Source organism: Numenius arquata, chromosome 12 (assembly GCF_964106895.1).
Source record: "Numenius arquata chromosome 12, bNumArq3.hap1.1, whole genome shotgun sequence".
In the NCBI taxonomy this organism is placed as follows: domain Eukaryota; kingdom Metazoa; phylum Chordata; class Aves; order Charadriiformes; family Scolopacidae; genus Numenius; species Numenius arquata.
This window is the reverse complement of record NC_133587.1, coordinates 5,518,174-5,539,162: the sequence shown is the minus strand read 5'-3', so window position 1 is coordinate 5,539,162 and position 20,989 is coordinate 5,518,174. Positions and strand designations below refer to the sequence as shown.

Genomic DNA, 20,989 nt, shown 5'->3' with positions numbered 1-20,989 from the left:
GGATGGAAAGCCTCATGGTGCAGGAAATACCGAGGCTGGTTTCCCGGCGCAGGAGGCAGTTTTTTGGACGGTGGGGAGGGCTGGGGGTGGAGGGAGCTGGCTCGGTCGAGCAGCACCTGATTTGGAAAGGAATAATCAAAGTCTGAGGTTTTTACATACCTGCAGGCTTGGATTTGGAGGCTTTACCCTTGCTGCGAGGAGACATAGGACCTGGGGGGAGAGGGGGGTCTCCATGCCAGTCAGTGGGCTGAGCCCCCGGCGAAGCCTGGTGAGGTGTCCAGCTCGGGGCTTCTCTAGCAAGTCTAAGAAGCAAATAAGCTTCTTTAAGGGATTATATTGTGAAAAGCGAGGTCTTATGGAAAGAGGATTGAAAGGAAACGGGTGTGAATTACAACCTAAGTGCCTTCATGGCTCCCAGAGAGCTGCTGCAGCCTTTCCCTTCTCCTCCCTTCCCTTCTGCTTCCACTTGCAGGAATCGTGTGGAGAATCTGCTGGAAGGCAACAGCAGATAGGAAATTGTTTCTTTATTTGTATTTTCAGTAGGGGCTCCACATAGCCTTTATTAAACTTCTTGCTACATGGTGCTAATACCCTCCCAAGCCTCCACGTATCCTGGAGCAGATGAAACTCCATGGTTATGCTGGTCCAGACGCAGGAGGCTTTTCATGCAGCAGCCTCCGAGGCCCTTCTGGAGGGGATCAACGCTCTTGGCTGTAAAATGCCCGGCGCGGGTGGGAGACGAGGCCTGGAGCGGGGGGGCTTCACCCGGGAAGAGAGTGGCAGCACTGGGAATATTCCCTGAATCCCCTGCTTGGCGTCTCCTTGCTCTCGTTACTAAGCTGCCCGGCTTCTGCTGCGTGAATCGATGAAGCGGCTGTTCCAGTGAGATGATGGGACATCTGCCACTCTAATTGCCACAGCAGATGACAATCATCGACTCTGCTGCGGTCGTCAAATATGGTTTTGGAGAGATTTTGTGTGCTGTCCAGGGAATGGAGGCTAAAGTCTGTATTAATGTAGGACACCCTGTTGTGTTCCCCCTGCATCTGCCTCGTGTTTTCTGGCACAGAGTTAACTATGAAATGTGTTTTTTTTTTAATCTAAAACTGTGTGTCTCTTAACAGTTTTTCTGATGCTCTGGGGCGAAGGAAGCTTAATATTTGTCTTGGGAAGACTGAGTAGCTTCACACAGGTCTTCTGTTTTGTTTTGATCAGCCACGCTGCCAGCAGCAGTGGGGAGAACCTAAAATCTCTTGGCTTCTCTTTGGCTGCGTTGCTGTGGCTCTTCTGGGGTTTGTGGAGGAACCTGGTGGTGAACCTGCCCAGATGTGGCGCCTGCAGTGGCAACACCCTGCTGGGGACGCTTATCTTCCATCCTGAGCAGGAGGGCAGCCGGGGAGCAGACAGGGAAGCTCCGTGGGACCAATCGGTAGGGGTTCTAGGGGTGCAGCCCTGGGAGGGAGATGTTTAAGGTAGATAAGTGCTTTGGGCACCAAAACACCCACTGAGGACCGGCATTTTTCAGCCCCACCGAGCCTGGACCCTTGACCCTTGACAGCTGTTGCAAATACATTTCTTGGAGTTTTCCTCTGCTGGGGTATTGCAGCCTGGCTGCAGCCGTCGAGCTTCGTGCTGTCGCTGAAATGAATCAGTGTGGGAACTAATAATAAATTATCAGCAGATTTAGAGTCTTTTCGTTCTGGGAAGGGACACGTGGCTGACCGAAAGCAAGCCTGTTTGCTGGAAGCGTCTGGCTGGCTCTCACCAGTCTCCTTACTGGTTTGTCTGAGTCCAGCCTGGGCAGGACAGGGACCCCAAAACCGTGGAGCTGGGGGGCTGTTCCCTCCTGGGGGCTGTGTAATGGCTTTGGGCAGGCACAGAAAGGCTGTTTGAGTGGTAACTATTGATGGCCACGCTGAAAGAATCTTCTCTCCATGGTGTCTCCTGCACCTCCCGTGGTCTTGGAAAAGGGGGATGGCTTCCCTTGGGAGTTCTGGCCATCTGGGGTTTATTATGTGTTTTTTTTCTTCTTGCTGCTTGCCGGTGGCTCAGGTGTCCCGTTGGTTGGGTGGTGTAAAAACACGTCCCTGTTTGTGGAGAAGAAGGGGAGAGTGTTGGAGAGGCGGTGGGATTTGCAAATCCCACAGAATTGTTCTTGTGCTCACTCTGATTTATGGTAGTTTTTTCTAGTCTCAATCCATCAATGAAGGGAAGTTAAAGGTCCTCAAGTCTAAAATGAGTTTACAGTCACTTCTTGGCAAGTCAGCATCTCTGGCGAGCTGAGATGTATTAATAACCTCTCCTCCACACGTAAATAGTCTCGTGTTGCTTTGGCACTTGGGCTAATGCTGAATTACGAATTCTCCCATGCAATGGATGCTGTAAATATTTAATTTATAGTTTATTGCTTGCATGTCAAGCGTGCCAAAAGAGTCTCACAGGTGTAGCACAGTACGGCATTCCGGGATGTGGGCTGGGAAGCTGTCCCTGAGCTCTGGCAGCTGATGGTGCCTGTTCTGCCTGGGCTGCAGGACAGGTCACACTGTTCTCACAGTCCTTAAAGGATGACTAAGAAGGTGGGGGGGTAACAAACACCTGTGGGCTTGATGGAAGTGCCTTAGGTAATTCGTTAGGCTCTGCAAACAGTCTGGAAAGGGGGGGGAGGTGTGTGTGGTTGCTGGATAATGGGGGAGAAACCAGCCCCGGAGAGAGCCAAACCCCAGAGCCAAACCGTAAATGCATTTGGAGTCTCTTAAGAGGTCGTTTCTCGTAGAGCAGCCTTGCTCTGCCGAGCCTCAGATGGATGGGAGTGACCTTCAGAAATAGCTGTGCTAATGTTTATTTTATCAGGACCCAGCTCCGAACCAGAAGAGCTGCCGGTTATTTTTAAACCAGGCATTGAGCAGCTTGAAGCCTGGCTCAGCAGAGCTGTGTGTAACAAATGCTCTTTAAAGTAAGGCTGTGCATCATGGCTGGCTCTGAGGAATGTTCCTGACAAGGGAAGGCAGCGCTGGGTTCAGGCTGTTAACTCCTTCGGGCACTGCCGCTTCTTTGGGGGTTTTTTTGTGCTCTTGGGTCTCGTGTCTTAGGGGTTGGTGCTCCCAGAGCTGGGGGCTGGCGTGGTCCCCACCGCTCGTCCTCCCGGCTGTGGGAGGAGAATCCCCATCCCTGTTTTTCCCACAGCTCCTGTCCGGTTCCCATGCTGTGGAGCAGGCACTCTCTGTCCCTCGGGAGAGCTGCTCCTGGCAGCTCCTCAGCCCTCAGACCCTTCCTCCCCACCTCCCCCAGTGAGAGGCACCACCAGCAGCCCCTCCACAGCCCCATGGTGGTCCCAGCTGCGTCTTCTGGTTGCATTCGAGAAAAGCAGGATGGAGAGATGTGGTGGTTAAACCTCCACAAGGTAACGGGAGAAGGATCTTGTGGCCGTCCTGGAGCGTTGTCATGAAGGATTTTTGGCAGCCAAATAACCCACTGCCACGCACGAAGCCTGAGCCCAGCAGTGTCCAGCCTTCACCTGGAGCAGAAGCCGAGGCCACTGCCTGCCCCTGGCCAGGATGGAGCGGGAGCAGCTCCTGCCAGGTCTCTCTTGGGGTAAGCAGAGCCAGGGCGCTGGGAATTCTGGCTGAGGATCCCCTGCCAGGCTCGGGAGAGGCGAGCAGCTGTGCCTGGAACACTACACATGGAGATTTTTATCTCATCTTAAAGATAAACAGAAAGGGAAGCTGGAGGACAGGTTGTCCTGGGTAGGAAATGCTCCCAGCTCCTCATCCACCCTGGATCGTGGCTGGGATGGGAGACTCTGACAGCCACCAGTGGTGACAGGGACCAGCTGGGTGTGAGCTCACCAAGCAGGGTCACCTTGTGCTACAGATTGTCCCGCAATTTGGGCAGTCGGTGGCTGGGCTGGGCACGTCCCTCCTCTGCCCGGGGCTGCTGTGGATGTGGGGATCCTCGGCTGCAGCTGGAGACCACCAGTTCTGTAATGGTCTTTCTGGTGTTTGTTTAACATGGGCAGGGAGACTCCCGGGATGTTTGTGGGGAGGAAAGCAGGGAGGGTTGTGTCCTGGCATGGGAAGTGTTTATCTTCGGCAGCGCCTTGACCTCGCTTCCAGGCTTGAGACAAATCCCCACCCTCCTCCCTGTGCTCAGCCACCCCTTTTCCCTCGCTCCCAGGTTGGGTTTCTTGTGCTTCGGCTGCCGGACCGCACTTTCTCTGGCCACGCTGGCAGCTGCCCACGAGTTGGCTCCTTGAGAGCCCAGGTGTGCAAAATCTGTTCACTTAATTTCCTGTACTGGTTTTCTCTGTCCTTAGAGCCCGGTCACAGCACTGTGCCGTTCCTGCTATGGGAGAAACGCATCGGGAATGCATGGCATCTGTACCAGCCTCTGGGGCTCTGCTGCCATGGAGCCTTACGCAGGTTTACCCCGTGCCGAGGGTGCTTCCAGGTCATGTTGTGGGGGTCACAGCTCTTTTGGGGTACAACCCCCGAGCTGCAGAGCACCCTGAGAGTGCCGGGCTGGGTGTCAACCCACCCCTCAGGTGCTGGGTGCGGAGCTGCTGGGTGCCTCCGTTTGGAAAGGATGCTCAAGAAGAGCCGGGTCTGGCTTTAAAAGTGAAAAATAGAGTTTTTATTCAGTGTTTGCATAGTTAATTCATGTCAAGGGTAACGTCCCATCCCTCCCTGCGCAGTGGTTGCAGTGACAGGAACAGTTATTAAAGCGGATCCCCTGCTTTACCTATGCAGTAGGTTTATATGCAGTATGTATTTATATAGCTATAAATAGATGTCATGTGTGTTATATAGCGTATAAACAGCTTTGTGCTCACAGTATACAATTTTTGCTCTACTCAGTTGCGTTCAGAGAATTGTAACGGCGCGCGTGAGCACGGCTGAGGTGCAATCAGAGCTGGAGAAGGTTGTTCTGCTCTTTGGTTTATGACATCTGCTCTGACGAGGGGGGGGGCTGTCAGCGCTGCAGAAAGAGGAGGGGGCTGCCCGGCTGTGCTGGGCTCGGGGGATCCCTGCTGCACCCAGGCCGGGGGAGAGGCAGGTTGGGGGCATTGCCACCCCACAGGGTGAGGGAAAGGCGGTGAAGCGAGTGGCTGCCCCCCAAATGCCACCGGCCCCTCTCTCCTGTCCCTGCTCCTGTCACTTCTCTCCCCGTAGCACCGAGCACTCCCGGGGAGGAGCACGGCACCATGGCTGCTGCGCTGGGGACAGGCTTCGGCAATTGTCCTTCCATGTGCCACTGGGACCGTCTTTGGCTAAAGCGAGTGGGGGGCTGCTAAGCCCCCGAGCAGGAGGGGAGGCAGGGTCTCTGTGGTGAAGGGGCTGTGGTGGCCGCTCACTTGGGCTGGGGCGCGATGATGACGTTGCGGTAGCCCTTCACCCCCGTCAGCTTGTCGCTCTCGAAGTCCACCATCAGCTTGTGCAGCCCCGACTGGCTCGGTACGAAATCCAACCTGAACTTAGCCACTGCCTGCGGTTCCACGGGCTCCTCGCTGGGGGAGGACAGGGGGTCAGCAGGCCAGCCACTATCCCTCCCAGTGATGTGTCACCCTCCCCATCCGTGCAGGACGGTGCTGGGACCATAGGAAGCAGAGACCCCCCTTGGCATGGCCAAGCCCCCCTCCTCAGCGAGGCATGGGGCAGAGATGCTCCAAGCCCCCTGCACCCGACAGGGACCATTGCAGTCCCACCTCAGCAGAGCCAGGCCATGGGACCACCCTCCCTGGGGGCTCTGGGTACAAAAATCCACCCCTGCCCTATTCCCAACAGCCCAACCAGGTGAAGAAAGGAAAAACTCTTACAGCTCCTTGATCTGCTGCCCGTCGGTGAGACCGGTGCCCTCCACCACGAACACGCATTTGTTCAGGGGGACTGCGAGGGGGTTCACCAGGCTGACCTCAGCCACCAGCTTCCGATTCTGCATTGGCTCCCCTAAAATCTGCAAACAGGTGGGGCTGGAGACCAAGTATCACCCTGCCTGGGGGTCATGGTGCTCCCCCTGCCCCGAGTCTGATGGGGCTGAGGCAGGTCCTCGGGGATGCAGCCCCACTCAGCGATGCAGGACCAAGCCCTGCCATGGTGGGGTTGCCCCAGACCCAGGGCTCGGATCACTGGGACCAACTCCCCGGGGTGATTGCAGCAACCCCCTATGAATGGGAAATGTGTCCCCCAGACCCACTCGGGACAGAGCAGCTGAGCCCTTACCCTGATCTTTATCTCCGGGTTCTGGATGTAGACATCCCTGATGGCCACGATGACATCGCCGGTCTGGTACTCGGTCAGGAGAGCCACCACCTTGATGATGTTGTCCTGGGTCAGGCTCTCCCTGTACTTCTCATACAGGATCCGCAGGGGCACCCTGTTTTCTGGAAGGGGAAGCAGAGCAGGGTCAGAGCTCACCCATTCCCCAACCCAGAGCCTGTGACCCTGTTCTGGCACCTGGCTGGTTGGGCTCCCCAGGAGCTTCTCCAGGATGGGAGAGTCTTGGGGGAGCCGGGACACCCTTATTGGGAAGGGGTACAGCAGGGTGGGCAGGCACCACGAGCTGCTGACCGGAGCACCCACAAGCAAGTCTGTGCTGGGGGTGCTTTGCTTAACCTCTTCCCCAAGAAAATGGGTTCTATTTAGCTGTCATCAACTCCCAGATCACCAGCATTTCCCAAATGAGCTGTGGACACCTGCAGCTGGTCACCCTGTGCCCAGCTGGGTCCTCGGGGTGCTGCCAGGGTGCTGGGTGCCGATGCTGCTCCCACCCATGCAGGGACATGGGGCTGCGAGTGCCCAGCTCAGGGTGGTGGTACCGGGACCTCACAACCCAGCCAGGGCTCCAGAACCAGGTGCCAGAAGTGATGTTCAGAGGTGTGGGGAGGGGAAGGAGCCATGTGCCAGGGCAGGACCCCGGGGCTGCGCCTGCACCGGGGCCCGGAGGGACTTTGCCAGCCCTTGGCAGCCGGTTCCAGCAGCCGCCTTCGCTCAGCTCTGAGCATTGTTTGTCCTAAACCCCATATCCTGGGCTGTCCTGTCCTGTGCCGAGGGGGGAAGGAGGCTGAAGGCAACCAGCTGCAGAGCTCTTGTGGGGAAGGGCCTCGGAGAGGCCGTGACCGCTGGAAGCAAAACCCAGTGTTCCCAGGGCAGGATGTGAAGTGCTGGAGCATCAGCTGAGGCTGTGGGGAGAGGAACGGACCCAGCACCGCTCCAGCCTGGCTCCCCGTGCAGGGGCTCCTTAAAGATTGCGATCTGGGGAGTCCTGGGGTCTATATTCCCAGGCAGGAGCTCGTAATTGGTCTCAGAGAAAAAGATGTTGGATTAACTTGTGGATGGGAATGTTGAAGACCCTAAAGGCCAGCAGGGCTTAGCTCACGCTCTCCCCGTCCAGCCCCACAACAGAAGGCTCTAGAGCAGCTCTACAGGCACTCGCAGGTGCTGGTACCCACCAGTGCTGACACCACAGGGAGGGGGGGTGCCAGTGTGGGCAAAGGCAGCGTCCCAATTCCCTTTGTGGTGGCGAGAGAGAGCACATTCATTATTCCCTTAATTCAGCTCAACAAATAGCAGAGAGTGGAGTGCTGCATTTCTTACGGGCTCTATTAGAAGAGCAGATCTTGGCTTAGATTAAAAATTAAGCTGTTCCAGGACAGCAGATGTATTGCATTTCCAAGCCCTGAAGGGTCTGTGGAAAACTGACATAAATCAAAACTCTTGTTTAATTACAAGACAGTAATGTTAATTTGTAACCGAGGCTAACGAAGGTTCAGCGGGCCGCCCCAGGACAGCTCTGTGGTGAAATGCTGTGAGACGTCACACCCACCCAAGGAGGAGACGCCAAGAGCTCCAGCGTGGCTGTGACCAGCCTGGGACCATGCTACCGGAGCTGACCCAGGGTCAGTCCCACTCTCCCTGCCTGTGGGAAAATCCTGCTGCAGAGACCAGCCTACCCCAGCTCCGGAAAAGCATGAGGGATGCAGAAGAGAGGGATGCAGCAGAGCGCCCTGGGACAAGAGCCCTGCGACGTGCACGGCTTGTTCCCTCAGCACGACAGATGCAACGGCAGTAACTTTTCATCCTCTCTAAATGCATTTCCAGCCCCCTGCCTGAGCAATGTTCCTTCTCCTTTCATCAAAGATTAAAAATCTACAGTGGCAGATAAATAAGGACACAGCCCTGAAGGAGAGAGGTATCACTTGCCGCTGCAGCTCGCACAAGTCCCCCCCAGCCTGGGGCTTTGCCCGTCGAGGCAGTTGCTGGTGAACGGGGGTGACGGGGAATGCGGGGCTGCCGGGTGGATAAATGCCCCAGCGACGGGTGGATAAACACCCTGACATTGGCTCTGGGTGCTGGCTGTCCCCATGGTCCAGCCCATGCTTTAACACTGCTGTTATTCCACAGGATTAAACACAAACTTCTGATTGATTGCTGCCCCACACCAGCCCCAAGAGTGCCAACCTGATGAACTGGTGGTGGTGGTGGTGGTACAACCGGAGGGGATACAGCCCCTGCAGTGCTGGGCAGTGCCAAGCTGGAGAAGCGAGTGAGGAGAAGGCTGATAGTGAAACCTGGCCCTTAGCTCACACTTTGTTTTCAGGTGCTGACCCCCCAGGTCCTGAGCTGGGGGGCTCTGTGCGAGCCTGCAGCCCTTCTCACTGGTCCCGGCTCCCCATGGCTGACCCCCTGATGGGACCTGCCCAGCTCTTACTGCTGTTCGGCTGGTGTGTGTGTGGAGCAGGCAGCTGGTGACCACAACCAGGGTTTCCTCTCTGGAAAGCTGTCGGCATGAAGCCAGGACCCGTCTCCCTCCCACTGGCTGCGAGGGCTGCCCCAGGTCCTGGACACCACGGTGGTGCTCTGCTGGGGGGACCCATTCCTACCTCACTGCAGACCCCAGAGATGCAGCTGAACACGGGAAAAATTGCTGCCCTGGCCCCAGCCCTCACTGAAGCATCCTCTCCTCACTTGCCAGCAGGTCCCTTACCTTCCCAGGGCCCGATGGTGACATTTGGCAGATCATTCATGCCGCACTGGGGCCCGACGGTGCCGTTGTAGCTGGCGGTTCGGGCGCACAGCATGAGCCGGCAGACTCGCTCGGTGTCCGTGTTGTTGTTGATGACAGCGAAGACGTCGAAGTCGAAGCCGTTGTTTGCACCCTCCGACAGCTTGATCTTGAGGTGCAGCCCCTCATCCTCCTCCCTGAGCGATCTCTTCTCGTGCTCTGCCTTCGCAAACACTTCTCTCTCCTTTTCAGATCCTGAGGTGCATGGGAAAAATTTTGGTTCCCAGGGGGAATATGGAGAGATCATGGTCGGGGCTGCTTTGCCCTGATCCCTGGAGCCCTCCTGGTGCAGCTGCTGCGTTAATTAATCATTCCCCAACTCTGTTTCCCAATAACCACCCCCTCTGGGGTGTCTCTGCCCACTGCGCTGCCCCGTACCCTCTGGGTACTTGTAGGTGTGGGTGATGTCCTCCCTGCTGTCCCGGCCCACGCTCTTGGTGCTGATGTTCTTCCCCACCACCGAGGAGTGGGTGCTCTTCTTCTGCGTCCCGTCGCCCTGCACCACCCAGTACACCACGTCGGCGTTCACCTCCGCAAAGACGAAGGGGGTGTCGTACTTCAGCTGCAGGTCGCCCTCCTTGATGGCTCTGACGGGGGCTGGCCCGCAGCAGAAAACCCCTGCAGGGAGCAGAGTCGCTGTCACCACCCAAGGTTTGGCTACCACCCAAGGTTTGGCCATCACCCAAGGTTTAGCCACCACCGGGGCAGGACACAGTGGCGGTGGGGGGAGACCCTGCCATGTTGGGGGTGCGGGGTGGGATGGAGCACCCGCGTGGTGCACACCATACCTTCACTCTTCTCCTGGGGGGTCGGGTCCAGTGCCTGCCACCCATCATAGCCGGGTGCCAGGTCTGGACGGGCCATCCAGGATTCCACCCAGCAGTGGAAGTTCCTGCAAGGAAAGCCAGGACATAAGGGCTTCAGCCTCTCCCAGCGCACACCAGGCTCCAGGGAAGGAGCAACCGCTGCCCCAGGGATGGGCAGGCTGGGGACCTGCTGTGCCCCTCACCAGATCATGTCCCTGGAGCGCCGGTCCTCCCCCCCCGTCTCGTTGAGGTAGCGGTCGATGACCAGGTTGCTGTTGGTGTCATGGGCTGAGTTGTAGTTGGTCACCACCCGGCTGGGGATCCCCAGGCACCGCATGACTGCGGGGAGGCAGGGCAGGGTGAGACGGTGTCCCGGGCTTGCACGGCTCCCGTCCTTCCCTTTCCCACCCAAAGAGGTGCCCGGGGACTAATCCCCAGGGCGAGCCGGCTCCTGCAGTCCCCGTGGGACTCTGCACGCCAGACGGGTGGCAAGCGGCACTGACAGCCTGTCGGGTTTTGATATTGCAGGAGAAAAAAGGCTCAAAAGCGGCTGCGAGAGCTTTTGAAGGAGTGCACGGGCAGCAGCACGCTGCAACCTCTTATTTAATCTCACAGCTGCCTTTTACTGCGAGCGGAGCTCCCTGGGGAACAGGGAGGTAGTTATAACGCTTCAAAGGAAGGCTATAAACTTCTGAGAGCCGTGGAAAATCCACTTTGGTTTTCTGCTATTTCTTTCCTCTAAAAAAGGATCTCGTATATCTGTGATATATAAATGCACATGCGCGCCCGGGCAACCCCGCGAGTGCGGCGTTTCTTCTCAGGGCAAAACTGCGTGAAGCCTGCAAGTGTGTGTGAGTGTGTGTGTGAGTGTGTGTGTGAGTGTGTGTGTGAGAGTGTGTGTGTGCGCGCACGCTTCTCAACAGAAGCCAGCCTGGAATCTTTTCTTTCTCTTTTGCCTTGACTGCCTCGGTGGCAGTGAAATTATTTTGATCTCAGTGGATTCATGACTTTCTTGCAAACTTGACCTTAAAGCCACTTTCCTTCTCCTGTGCCTTCAGCTCAGCCCCTCCCTCTCTGCCTGGCGGGGGGGGGGGGGGGCAGTGCTGACTGAAAAGCCAGAACCCTTTTTCTATCATTTTTTTTTCCCCCTCTATTTCCTGACAAATTAGAATAACAGAGAGCTTAATTGCTAAGCAATCATTGCGGGCTGATTGTAATCAGTCCCAGCCGTTCCCTCCTGCTGGAGCACAGGGAGTAGGTGGAAGGCAGGGGGTCGGGGTGGGAGATGGAGGGGGGGGGACAGGGGTGACCCTGTCCTGCTGGGAAGGGGACACAGGACACGTCTGCTCTCACCGGTACACGCCACAGCAGCGAAAACCCAGCACTGGCCATACTTGACTGGCTGACACCCAAACTGCTTCCACCTCTTGAGAATGTCCACGCTCCCGATCCAGGCCATGGGGCTCATCCCATCTTCGTAATTGTTGTCCCACCGCCCTGCCAGCACCCCCCGGTCCTCGTCATTACAATTGACCTGCAGGCAGGACAAGAGGGACCATGATGGAGGGATGGCAGGAAATGGAGGGGCAGGAGAAGGCTGAAGAGGGAAGGAAAGCTCACACGTGCCAGCCATCCTGGAGCTTTGCAAGATCTCACCAGGATGCAGGGGTGGGAGAGTGGGTGGATGGAGAGGATCTTATGTGATGTAAGAGCAATGGTGGGAAGGTTGTAAAGGGGATGTGAAACACCCCGGGGATGGAAACTGGTGTAACTGGGAGGCGAATGGCAAATGCCACCCCTCTGTCAGCTGTAGTTGCAAGCTGGAGCTGGGAGGACAGCAGGGGGGTGTTTGTACCCCGGGGGACGTGGGGTGCCTAGGGACACTGGAGCCCCACGGGACTCACCATGGCGCTCACCACCCTGCCGATGTACACGGGGTCATTGCGGCGGGAGCAATCCCGGTTCTGGTCCCTCAGGAATTTGGGGTTTGTGTCCAGAAGGTTGAGGCAGATGGACAAGATGCCCTCCTCGAACTGGTGCAGAGTGGGAAGAAAAGACATGTGAGGTCCCCAGGGTGCACGGGGGATCTCCTGCCTCGGTCCCCCCTCCCTGGCTCACCACGATGCCCCTGCAAGTGGAGCTGCTGGGCACACGGCGGGGGGTCACACATCCCTGTGGTCCCCTCCCCCAGCCAGCACCCACTGAGGGACTTTCCACGGTTTGTGCCACTGCTATGGCCACCGGTGGCTCAGCCTGTGGAGCCCAAGGTCAAGTTCCACCCTCACGCCGGGGCCGGATCCTGCTTCCTGCAGCTGCTGCTGCTCAGGGGTCAGACACGGACCTGACCTTCCGGGGAAAACCACCTATTTCCCATCACCCAGTGAGTCACAGCCCTTCCCTGAATTGATGCACGGATACTGCGGGGGCCACAGGCACCCCGGCTCCCATGGCTGGGCTCCCTCAGTGCTGGGAGCCCAGCGTGGCCACGGGGGCTGCAGCCCGGGGCACCGTTGCTGCCTTATCAGCCCGGGCGGCACGGCGCTGAGGAGCACGTTATCGGCTGGCGGCTCCCGGCGCAGCGTGGCCACCCCGATTAGGAGCGTGTGGCCCCAGAGATCCCAGGAGCCGTGCAGGAATGCTCCCCTCACTCTGCCACGCTTCAAAGCCAGCGCGTTCCCCGCTCAGAAATGGGGTCTTGGTTGATCTGTCCCACGGTTGCGTGTGGATCTACCCCAGGGTGCTGGCTGCGTTTGGGGTGCATGTTCGAGGGGACACACGTGGCACCAGCCCCTGCACCCTGCACTGCCAGGACTGGACGAGGTGGGCTCAGCCGGGGGTTCCGGGGGTCCCAGGGCTCTCGGGGGCCCATGCCCTTCTCACCTGGCCAAAGTTCCAGGGGGTGGAGGTGATGTAGTCGCGGGTGCCCTGGTAGATGAGTCCCTCCTGGGACAGCACGTACTCGCAGCGCTCGTCCTCCTCTCGGAGGAAAACCGTGTCCTCTGCAGGGAGAGCAAGAGATGGGGCTGGGGTTCTGCCCCACGCCCCCCGGCCCTGCTCAGGGCTCCCCCCCTCCCCAGGGACTTGCTGGGCAGTGACAAGGAATGGGTCTGGTGGGAAATGAGGCAACAGGGGCTGGAACTGCTCCCGCCTGAAAAAGCTGCTGGAGAATTTCAACTCAGTTTGATTTCAGCTGATGGGAAAATTTCAGTTGATGGGAAAATTTCAGTGGGCTTGTGGTTTTCTTTTCCATTCTTTCTCTTTTCTCCCTTTCTTTCCTCCCTCGTGTTTTATGCACTCGGGTCTTTTCCCAGGATGGGAAACCTCCCTGGTGGGAGAAGCGAGCAGTGGGAACCAGGAACACTGTCTGAGATAGCAGCCGAAGCCATCTTGCTCGCACAGCAGTTACTGCTGGAAAAATCACTATTTACTGGAAATGTTTTGAGAAAAGAACCCAAAACATACAACCCCAGCGCCAGTGCTCGGCACAGTCCTGGGCGAACAAAGCTTCCTAAAGCCCCTTATCTCAGCAGAGCCAGCATGGAGCGTTTGGGATTCAGGAAATGGAGCTGGGAGCGGGGCAGCACGAGGCTGCTCCTCGGGACAGAGGAAGGACGTGGAGAGATTAAAATCCCGGCTGTTGTTTGCCCGGTGTCGTTAAACCTCGCAGCATCCATCCTCCCTTCTGTGTCAGGCTGCCCAAATTGCACTGGGACAGTGACACCCCTGGGAGCACCCAGGGCTCATCCCTGAGCCCAAAGCAGGGTCTGGGGGTGGGCAGGGCTGGGCCAGGTGGGGGCAATTAATTAGGGGCAATTAGGGATTTTTCCTCCGCCTGCCTCCCAGGCAGGAGTTGTCACCAGAGGCTGCCCAAGGCTTCGCAACAGCATCACAGAGGTGAGCTCCTGTGGGGTGTTTTGTGGTGGGGACAGCCCAGATGGGGCATTGGGGTGTTTGGGGTGCTGGCAAAGGGGTCTGTGTGCGTCCCAGGGTGGGGGATGGTGTTCACGGCCCCAACCTGCTGTAGGGACCACACAGAGGTGGAAGTAAAGCAAGGATTTCTGCTTAGATCTGAGGTCAGGGCAGAGCTTGGGGCACCTGGGGTCTGCAATGGTGTGAGACCTCCAGGGATGTGCTGCCCTGGCAGAGTTGGGAGGCAGCTTGTGCTTGCCTTACCCAGGAACCCCTGGTCTTGGGAAGATGAAAGCCTCACCTGGGTGCCAGGCATTAAAGAGCAGAACAAAGTCCCCGATGTGGCAGCTGGTGCCCTGGTAGCCGGTGGAGGTCTCCAGTGTCAGGCTGTAGCGGCCGATGCGGGCGTTGTGGGGGGAGCAGAGCGAGACGGAGAGGGAACTCTCCTCTTGCTGCTGGATCACGGCGCTCCAGCCCGACTCCTCTGGGAAGTCGCTCACGGCAAAGTGAGACCTGGTTCCCGATGTCTCAATGGGGCAGGGCCCTGCCAAGAAGGAACACTTTAGCTCTCCCGGTGCTCCGGGGGCCCTGGGAGCCCCATGCCATGGGGTCTGTGCCAAGGGGACCTGCCCCACAAGCACCCCGTGTTGCTCCCCTGCCCTCTGCCCTGCAGTGGCTGCCCAGACCTCATCTGTTGCAACCCAGGAATGTTTATTGTTTGGTTTGTTGGGTATTTGGGGCGCAGAGCAGCCCAGCCATGGAAAGCCCAGGCACGTCCCTTGCTGTTTGGGAAGGGGCAGGAGGGAGGAACTCGCCCCATGGGTGCCTCAGGGCCAGAAGAACAAAGAGGGTGCTCACCCTGGGGCCATGTCTCCTCCCCTCAGCTGCACCCACTGCTGCCTCTGCTCGGAGCAGAGTCTCTGCATCCAAGCCATTTCCCTGTGCCCGTGCCATGTCCCTGCACCCGCACAGCCCGGTCCTGCCGCAGCCCACGGCGTGGGGGCCCCGGCTGCGAACCCCATTGCCCCCTGTCACCGGGATGCTCTCGGTGGGAGCCCCTGTGTCCAGCCTCAGGCGTTGCTGCAAACATCCCATGATTAGCCATTACATCAGTGGCTGCAGCGCTCCAGCCGAGGACAGCGTGATCCCTGCCGGCCCCTCCAAGCTGCGTCCAAGCCACCTGCCCCGAGCCAGCTCCAAACACTGCTCCTCCGGGGAGCGGTGACGCCCAGCCCCGGCCAAGCGTGGCCCCGTGGTGATGCCGGTGCCCGTTTGGGGCTGGCTGGCAGCCGGTATGGTGGTGCCACAACAGTCCACTCCCCCGCCCCTGCCTCCCCCCCTTGCCGCTGGAAGCACAGCCCTGGGCTGGTCCCCTGCCAGCTTTCGCCCGCAGCGTGGGCAGGACGCCAGGCGAGTCACCAAAAATACTCATGAACTCATGAGGGTGACACAGTTTCTCCTCTCTGTCCTTTCGGGGAGGCTGGGTTGAGCTAACCTTGTCCTTTTGGCAAGGGTCAGCCTGGCGCTGCCGCGGGGATGGCCAGCCATGGGAGCCTGCCTCCTCCTCCTCCTTCTCCTCTTCCTCCCTGCCTGCAAAGCTCGCGGCATCCCCCCAGGGACTCAAGCGTCTGAGCAGGGCTCTTCAAACACGGCTGCTTTGAAAATACAGGCCATGTACAGAGCCATTCCCTTCTTTCCTGTGGGAGGTGGCACGCAGCCTCGCTGTCCCGAGGGGGGGCAGGTCTGGCAGCCCCTGCCCCAATGGGGCCGTGGGTCCAGCCTCAGTGAGGGACGTGCCAGGGCCACCGAGAGCTGAAGCACCTTTGGCCTTTTTCTGTAAGTGTTGGGGCTGTGCTCCAGCCTGACGGCAGCTGCTGCCAGCCTGTGCCTTCACCCCAGCAGCCTGCACCACGGGGCTTCTCCTTACTTGTGAAACCAGTCTGGGATTGCCCGGGAATCAGCACAACCTTGTAAAAACCCGGGGGGGGGGCTGAGCAGCAGGCAGGCAGACCCCTGCCCCAGCTGCCTTGGGATCAGGGGGGAATGGAGGGGCTGCCAGTTTAGGGGTAAAATGGAGGGTGCTGGGCTTGCGTCTGTTGCCCCATGGTGGGATCAGAGCTTTTAGGGGAGAAGGAAAAAAGAGTGTTTTACACTGTGAGGAAACCCGGGTGCAGTTTGAGTTCTGTCCCAGTTGACTCAGCAGGACGCTGCAGCCTCAAAATAACTCTTGCCCAAGAAAGAGTTTCCTCTCCCTTTGCTCTGAGCTGGCCGGGGCCGAGCCCCTGCCGGTGGCTGTGCCTCACTCTGGCCATGGGAGCGATGTCCCTGTCACTCCCAGTGGGCTCTTGCCAGGGCTACAGCAGCAGTGGGAGAAGCCCCTGGTGTGGAGCCACAGGGACCCACCGGATGCTGTGCCCGGCTCACACGTACCAGCTCCAGCATCGCTCGGGGGGGGGGGGGGGGGGGGGCTGCAGCAGGGCTGTGTGCTGGGGAGGCTCAATGGGAATGTTTCTTTTCTCCAGGGTTTGTGTTTCCTGAGCAACTCCCGCTCTGGGAATGTCTGAATGATGGGGGGACAAGGGTGGCTGGGTAAAAAGACCATCAGCAAAAGTGCTGTGAAACCCTCTGGCTGAAAAGATTCGCTTTTGCTGATGTTTCTCAGAAGGGCAAGAGACTCAGGCGGGTTCCCCAGCTGCATCCAAGGCCACTCCTTGTGAGCTGGTGGCCCTGGCCTGGCCCCAAGTCCAGCTTGGCCCTGGGGAGGAGGCAGCAGCAGTGGCTTTTTGTTTTATTTCTTTATCGCTTCCCTTCAGTTCTCATTATGGAGCAGTTTGTACCTGTTCTCTCAGCCTTGATATGAATCATAGAATGGTTTGGAAAAGGGCCTTAAAGATCATCTAGTTCCAACCTCCTGACATGGGCAGGGCCCAGGTTGCTCGAAGTCCCATCCAACCTGGCTTGGAACGCCTCCAGGGATGGGGCATCCACATCTTCTCTGGGCAACCTGTGCCAGTGCCTCACCACTCTGACAGTAAAGAATTTCTTTCTAATATCTAATATAAATCTCCCCTCTTTCAGTTTAAAACCATTATCTTTCTTCTTATCACTGATAAAGAGTCTTTCCCCGGCGTTTTCATGAGTGTGGGGCGAGCCCTGGGGCAGGCTCTCACTCGCGGTGCGGGGGACGGTGGCGCTCACCCGTCTCGACGTTAAAGGCGAGTTTGTCCACCCCTTCCTCGTAGCTTCTGCCCGAGAAGTGCAGGGTGATGGTGAAGGGCTGCCCCCGCCGCACCACCAGCTGCTGGCAGCCCATCTGCGCCGTCCGGTGCTCCCGGCCGTTGCGCTCGCACTGCAGGTCCCATGTCTCCAGCACCAGATCTGCAAAGCCAACAGCAGCGTCAACAGCTTTTCCCCTCTGCCACGCACTCCCGGGGCGCAGCCGTGCCCCACACACGCAGCCCCCGCCTTTGGGCAGAAGGGACTGCTATCGCCCCCACCCCGAACCCTCGCTTTTTGGACCTTGGTGCTGGTGTTTGGCAGCTTCATCTATGCCCAAGCTGCCCCATCCTCCCCTGGTGTGCCCAGCACAGCGCTGGGTGCTGTGGCTGTGCCCGGCTCTGAGCATCCCAGGGCAGGGGCTGAGCTCGCAGCAAAGTGCTGCCCCCCCGCTGCCCCCCCACCCCAAGCTCTATACTGTATTTCTTGTGCTGTGGTGCTGCCCTCCATGGTACCACCAGGGAGGAGAGGCATCATGTGCTGCTGGAGCTATGCCAGGTCCAGAGCTGGAGGAAAGCCCAGGGCTAACCTCTGCTTTCTGGGAGGTGTGGGGACCCATAAGCCGGGGTTTGCTGTCTGTGCGCCCCCACCCCAAATGAGCGCTGCCGAGCCTGGAGAATACCAGGAATGATTCTGTGCCTCAGCCAGGCCCAGGGCAGCTCCCTGGGCAGCTTTACTGCTCCGCAACTGCTGACAAATTGGAGAGACCGACCGTAAATGTGGTGACAAAGAGGGTGTTTGATTCCCTGGCCTCGGGCGCTCTGCCCTGCTCTGCCTCCTAGCCCAGACAGGGCTACGTGCCGGAGCAGCCAGTGGCCACGTCCCCACCGCCCCAGGTGCTGTGTTGGAGTGATGTGCTATCGTTTATTGTCGCTCCAGGCCAGTGACCCTGGAATGCTCTGCCAGCAGACCGGTTAGTTGCCAGAATAAGCAAAAGCATTTAGTGCAGGGCAGCACATGGCGAGCTCCGCGCCAGCCAGGGACCGGGGCGGCTTGTGAGGGGTGATGCTCGGCTTGCTGCCCTTCTACTGCAGCTCTCCCTGGCTATGCCCTTCCCGGCACTTGCGTGCCAGCAGTGGTGGTCACTGAGACCTCCTTGAGCCGGTGCCAGATGGAAATGGCTGACCCTGAGCTTGCTGTTCCCGGAGCTAAATGGAAACCCTACTCCTGGCTCTCCGGGCGTGGGGACACCACAGAGTGCATCCAGGGGAGGTGGTCGGGCTCATCCCCATTCCCCACTGCACTGCCAGAGCTGCTGCGGGCAGCTGGGGCTGTCTATAAACAAGGGCAAGGTCCCTCCAGCTGGTCCATTGGGACCCTGGAGCGGGGCCAGAGCACAGAAAGGTTCTTTCCCTTGTCACCTCCCCCTTTGTAAGCAGAGACATGGCTCCGTGCTACAGCACACAACTGTGTGAGTGCGAACCTTGCTGACACTGAGCCAAACTCGTTGCAAATAAGTGTGTTAAGAGAGCAGGACTGGGGCTCCTCCTTGTCCCAGTCACACAGGGTTATTGTCCTGAGTGAATTTTGCAAAAAGCAGAGTTTTCAAAGCACAGGTGCCTCTTCCCGAACTGATCAGTGCCAAGAGATTGGCAGGGAGGGGGTTGCGGTGCCACCAGGGCATGCAGGTGGAAACGGCGTCCCAGGTACCACCACACAGGAGCAAGAGCTGTCCCGGGTGCAGCAGCTCAGCTTCGTGCCAGGAGCTGGCAGTGCCAGTACCCAACCTGAGGGGCCTGTGTTGGCATCACTGCTGTGGTGCCAGGAGCTGGGTGAGCTGGGGACAGCCCACGGTGCTGCTGGGCACCGGGGCAGAGTGATGCCGTATCACCTGAAGGACCGTGCATCCATCGGTATCGCACAGTCCTGTTTCCTGGGATTTTGGAAACAGCTCTGTGGGAGGTCAGGGTTGTCTTTGCCTCCCCATACGAGTCTGAAAAGCCACCCGCATGGAGGGATTTCTGAAGGCCAGAAGCGCTACTTCTGACTGAGCCTCCAGAAATCCTCCTTAAACCAGGGTGGGACGTGGGCACATGTTCCCAGTCTAGCTGTCAACACTCTTCTTGGAGAGCACTGAAAGCTTTAAATAGCATCGAACCCCATTCTGCAAATACTGGCGTAATCCTGGCCAGCGGAGAGCATTGTAGCTGGGGTGGGAGGGAGGGAAGGGAGCAGACCCTCCACGAAACTGCACTTTTCTTGTCGCCGCCATCCTCTGTTTTAGTTTTTCCCATTCCCTACCACCCTTGGCTTTGGCTGAGAGTTCGGTGAGCGGCTCTTGGGCCAGCTCGCAGGAAAGCAGGAGAGCAGTTAATGCCCGAGGGTACCGCCGAGCCCCGGCTGCGGGAGCGCTTCGCTCCCGGGCTCCCTCGCACAGGTGCCGGGGCGGCGGCGGGGGAGCTCCGGGACGGCGGGGGAGGCTCCGGCCGGTCAGGGCTGCCCGCGGATCAGAAACCCGCGGATCCCGGGAGGGGATCGTCCTGCTGTCTTACCTTCAGCCATGATGCCCGGTAGCGGGATCCCGCGGTCCTGGTCCTGGTCCTGGTCCTGGTCCTGGTCCTGGTCCTGGTCCTGGTCCTGGTCCTGGTCCTGGTCCTGGTCCTGGGGGAGCTGCCCCTCAGCGCCCGGCCCCGCCGCTCACTCCATTTATACCGCGCCCGCCGCCGCCGCGCACACCCCCGCGGCCGGGGACGGCGGAGGGAAAGAAAGGGAAAACAAAGTTTCCAGGAAACAGAGTGGTTTCGGTCCCACCTATTTAAAATAACCACCCAAAAAGAAAAAAACCCCAAAAAACAAACAAAAAAAAAAACCGTGGCCGGGGAGGGGGGCTCAGCTCCCACCCCAGAAGCGCCGGGGCTGGCCCCTGCCCGCGGCGCCCGGCCCCCGGAGCCTCCCCCGGGCAGGGGCTGGAAACGCTGCCGGTTAGGAGAAGGGGAGGGGGAGGGAGGGAAAGTGGGGGGAGAAGAGGGGCTGTGCAGTTCGCACCGAGGTGCCAGAAACTTGGGTAATGTTTTCTCCTTATAAAGTTTTCTTCCCCCGTGCCTTATCTCAATACCCGGCCATTTCTGGCAAAGGGATAGGGCTGCTCGGGATTGCAGCCGTCAGTCCCCATTCCCGTAAATGCATCCCTAAAAGACATAGAGGCCAGAGGGAAAATGCTGGAAACTTTGCTGTTTGAGGGGAAAATGTGCTGGAAGCCTTTCTGTTTGCTCCGGGGCACGGCGCCACGGGCGCGCGGCTCTGTGCACAGAGCAGGGACCAGTGCTTTCCCTGGCAGCCCTTGCCCCGTGCACCCGCCGTCCCTCTCCTGCCTGGGGGTCTCTGACCCGATAGGACTATCAGTGGTGTTGCCTAGGGCTGCCTGGCCTGGCCTGGCCTTCCCAGTGCACCCCAAAGGTGACCAAACACGCTTGACACCGCCTAGCAGGGGCAGAGACCCCCACACCTTCATAGAGTCTTGGGGTTTGGGAGTGCCCTTGGTACCTCAGCAGTGGTTTGGCTTGTGATGAGTAAGGTCTTGAGAAGTTTCACCTCTGGAGCAGACTTTGTTTAGTTACTGTTTTTTCTTCATGTGATTTAAGCTGACCAAGGTCAGGACCAAGGATGTTCTTGGTGGAGCCCCATGCCAGCCTTCTTTGTCTGGCCCTTGGCTGGGTGCAGGATGCTGTATCCCTTGTCCCGGAGGCAGCTTCAGACTGGAAACCTGCCTCAGTCCAACTGGTCCCCTTGCACTCCCCCAGACACCTCACCTTGTTCCCCTCCTGGAGCCCAGGATGTCTGGTGGTTTATGTGTCTCTCCAGAGCCACTGCGGGTACCAAGGACCTTCTTGTGGGTGGCAATGTCCTGAGAATGGTTGGGGTCTATCACTTGGTGTACTCAGAGTTGCCCGACAGGGTCCACGCGTGGGCTGTGCCCTGATAAAGCCTGGCTGTCCTGAGCT

General features: G+C 58.6%; 1 protein-coding gene across 2 annotated transcripts; it reads right to left on the bottom strand.

Annotated features, from left to right (window-relative positions):
• Window positions 1-4,601: 4,601 nt before the first annotated feature.
• TGM2 (transglutaminase 2) lies at window positions 4,602-19,933 on the bottom strand. 2 transcript variants are annotated; one of them, XM_074156859.1, is made up of 13 exons: window positions 19,541-19,933; window positions 16,971-17,150; window positions 14,074-14,316; window positions 12,744-12,862; window positions 11,768-11,896; window positions 11,217-11,397; window positions 10,067-10,202; window positions 9,846-9,949; window positions 9,436-9,675; window positions 8,980-9,252; window positions 6,216-6,376; window positions 5,813-5,949; window positions 4,602-5,503 (listed from the first exon to the last, which is right to left on the bottom strand). In XM_074156859.1, the coding sequence occupies exons 1-13, from the start codon at window positions 19,548-19,550 to the stop codon at window positions 5,347-5,349; spliced, it is 2,070 nt and encodes a 689-aa protein (XP_074012960.1). In that variant the 5' UTR covers window positions 19,551-19,933; the 3' UTR covers window positions 4,602-5,346. The 2 variants fall into 2 exon arrangements, with proteins under 2 accessions (XP_074012960.1, XP_074012961.1); XM_074156860.1 differs by lacking the exon at window positions 14,074-14,316 and having other exon boundaries at window positions 19,541-19,550.
• Between the last annotated feature and the right edge of the window lie 1,056 nt (window positions 19,934-20,989).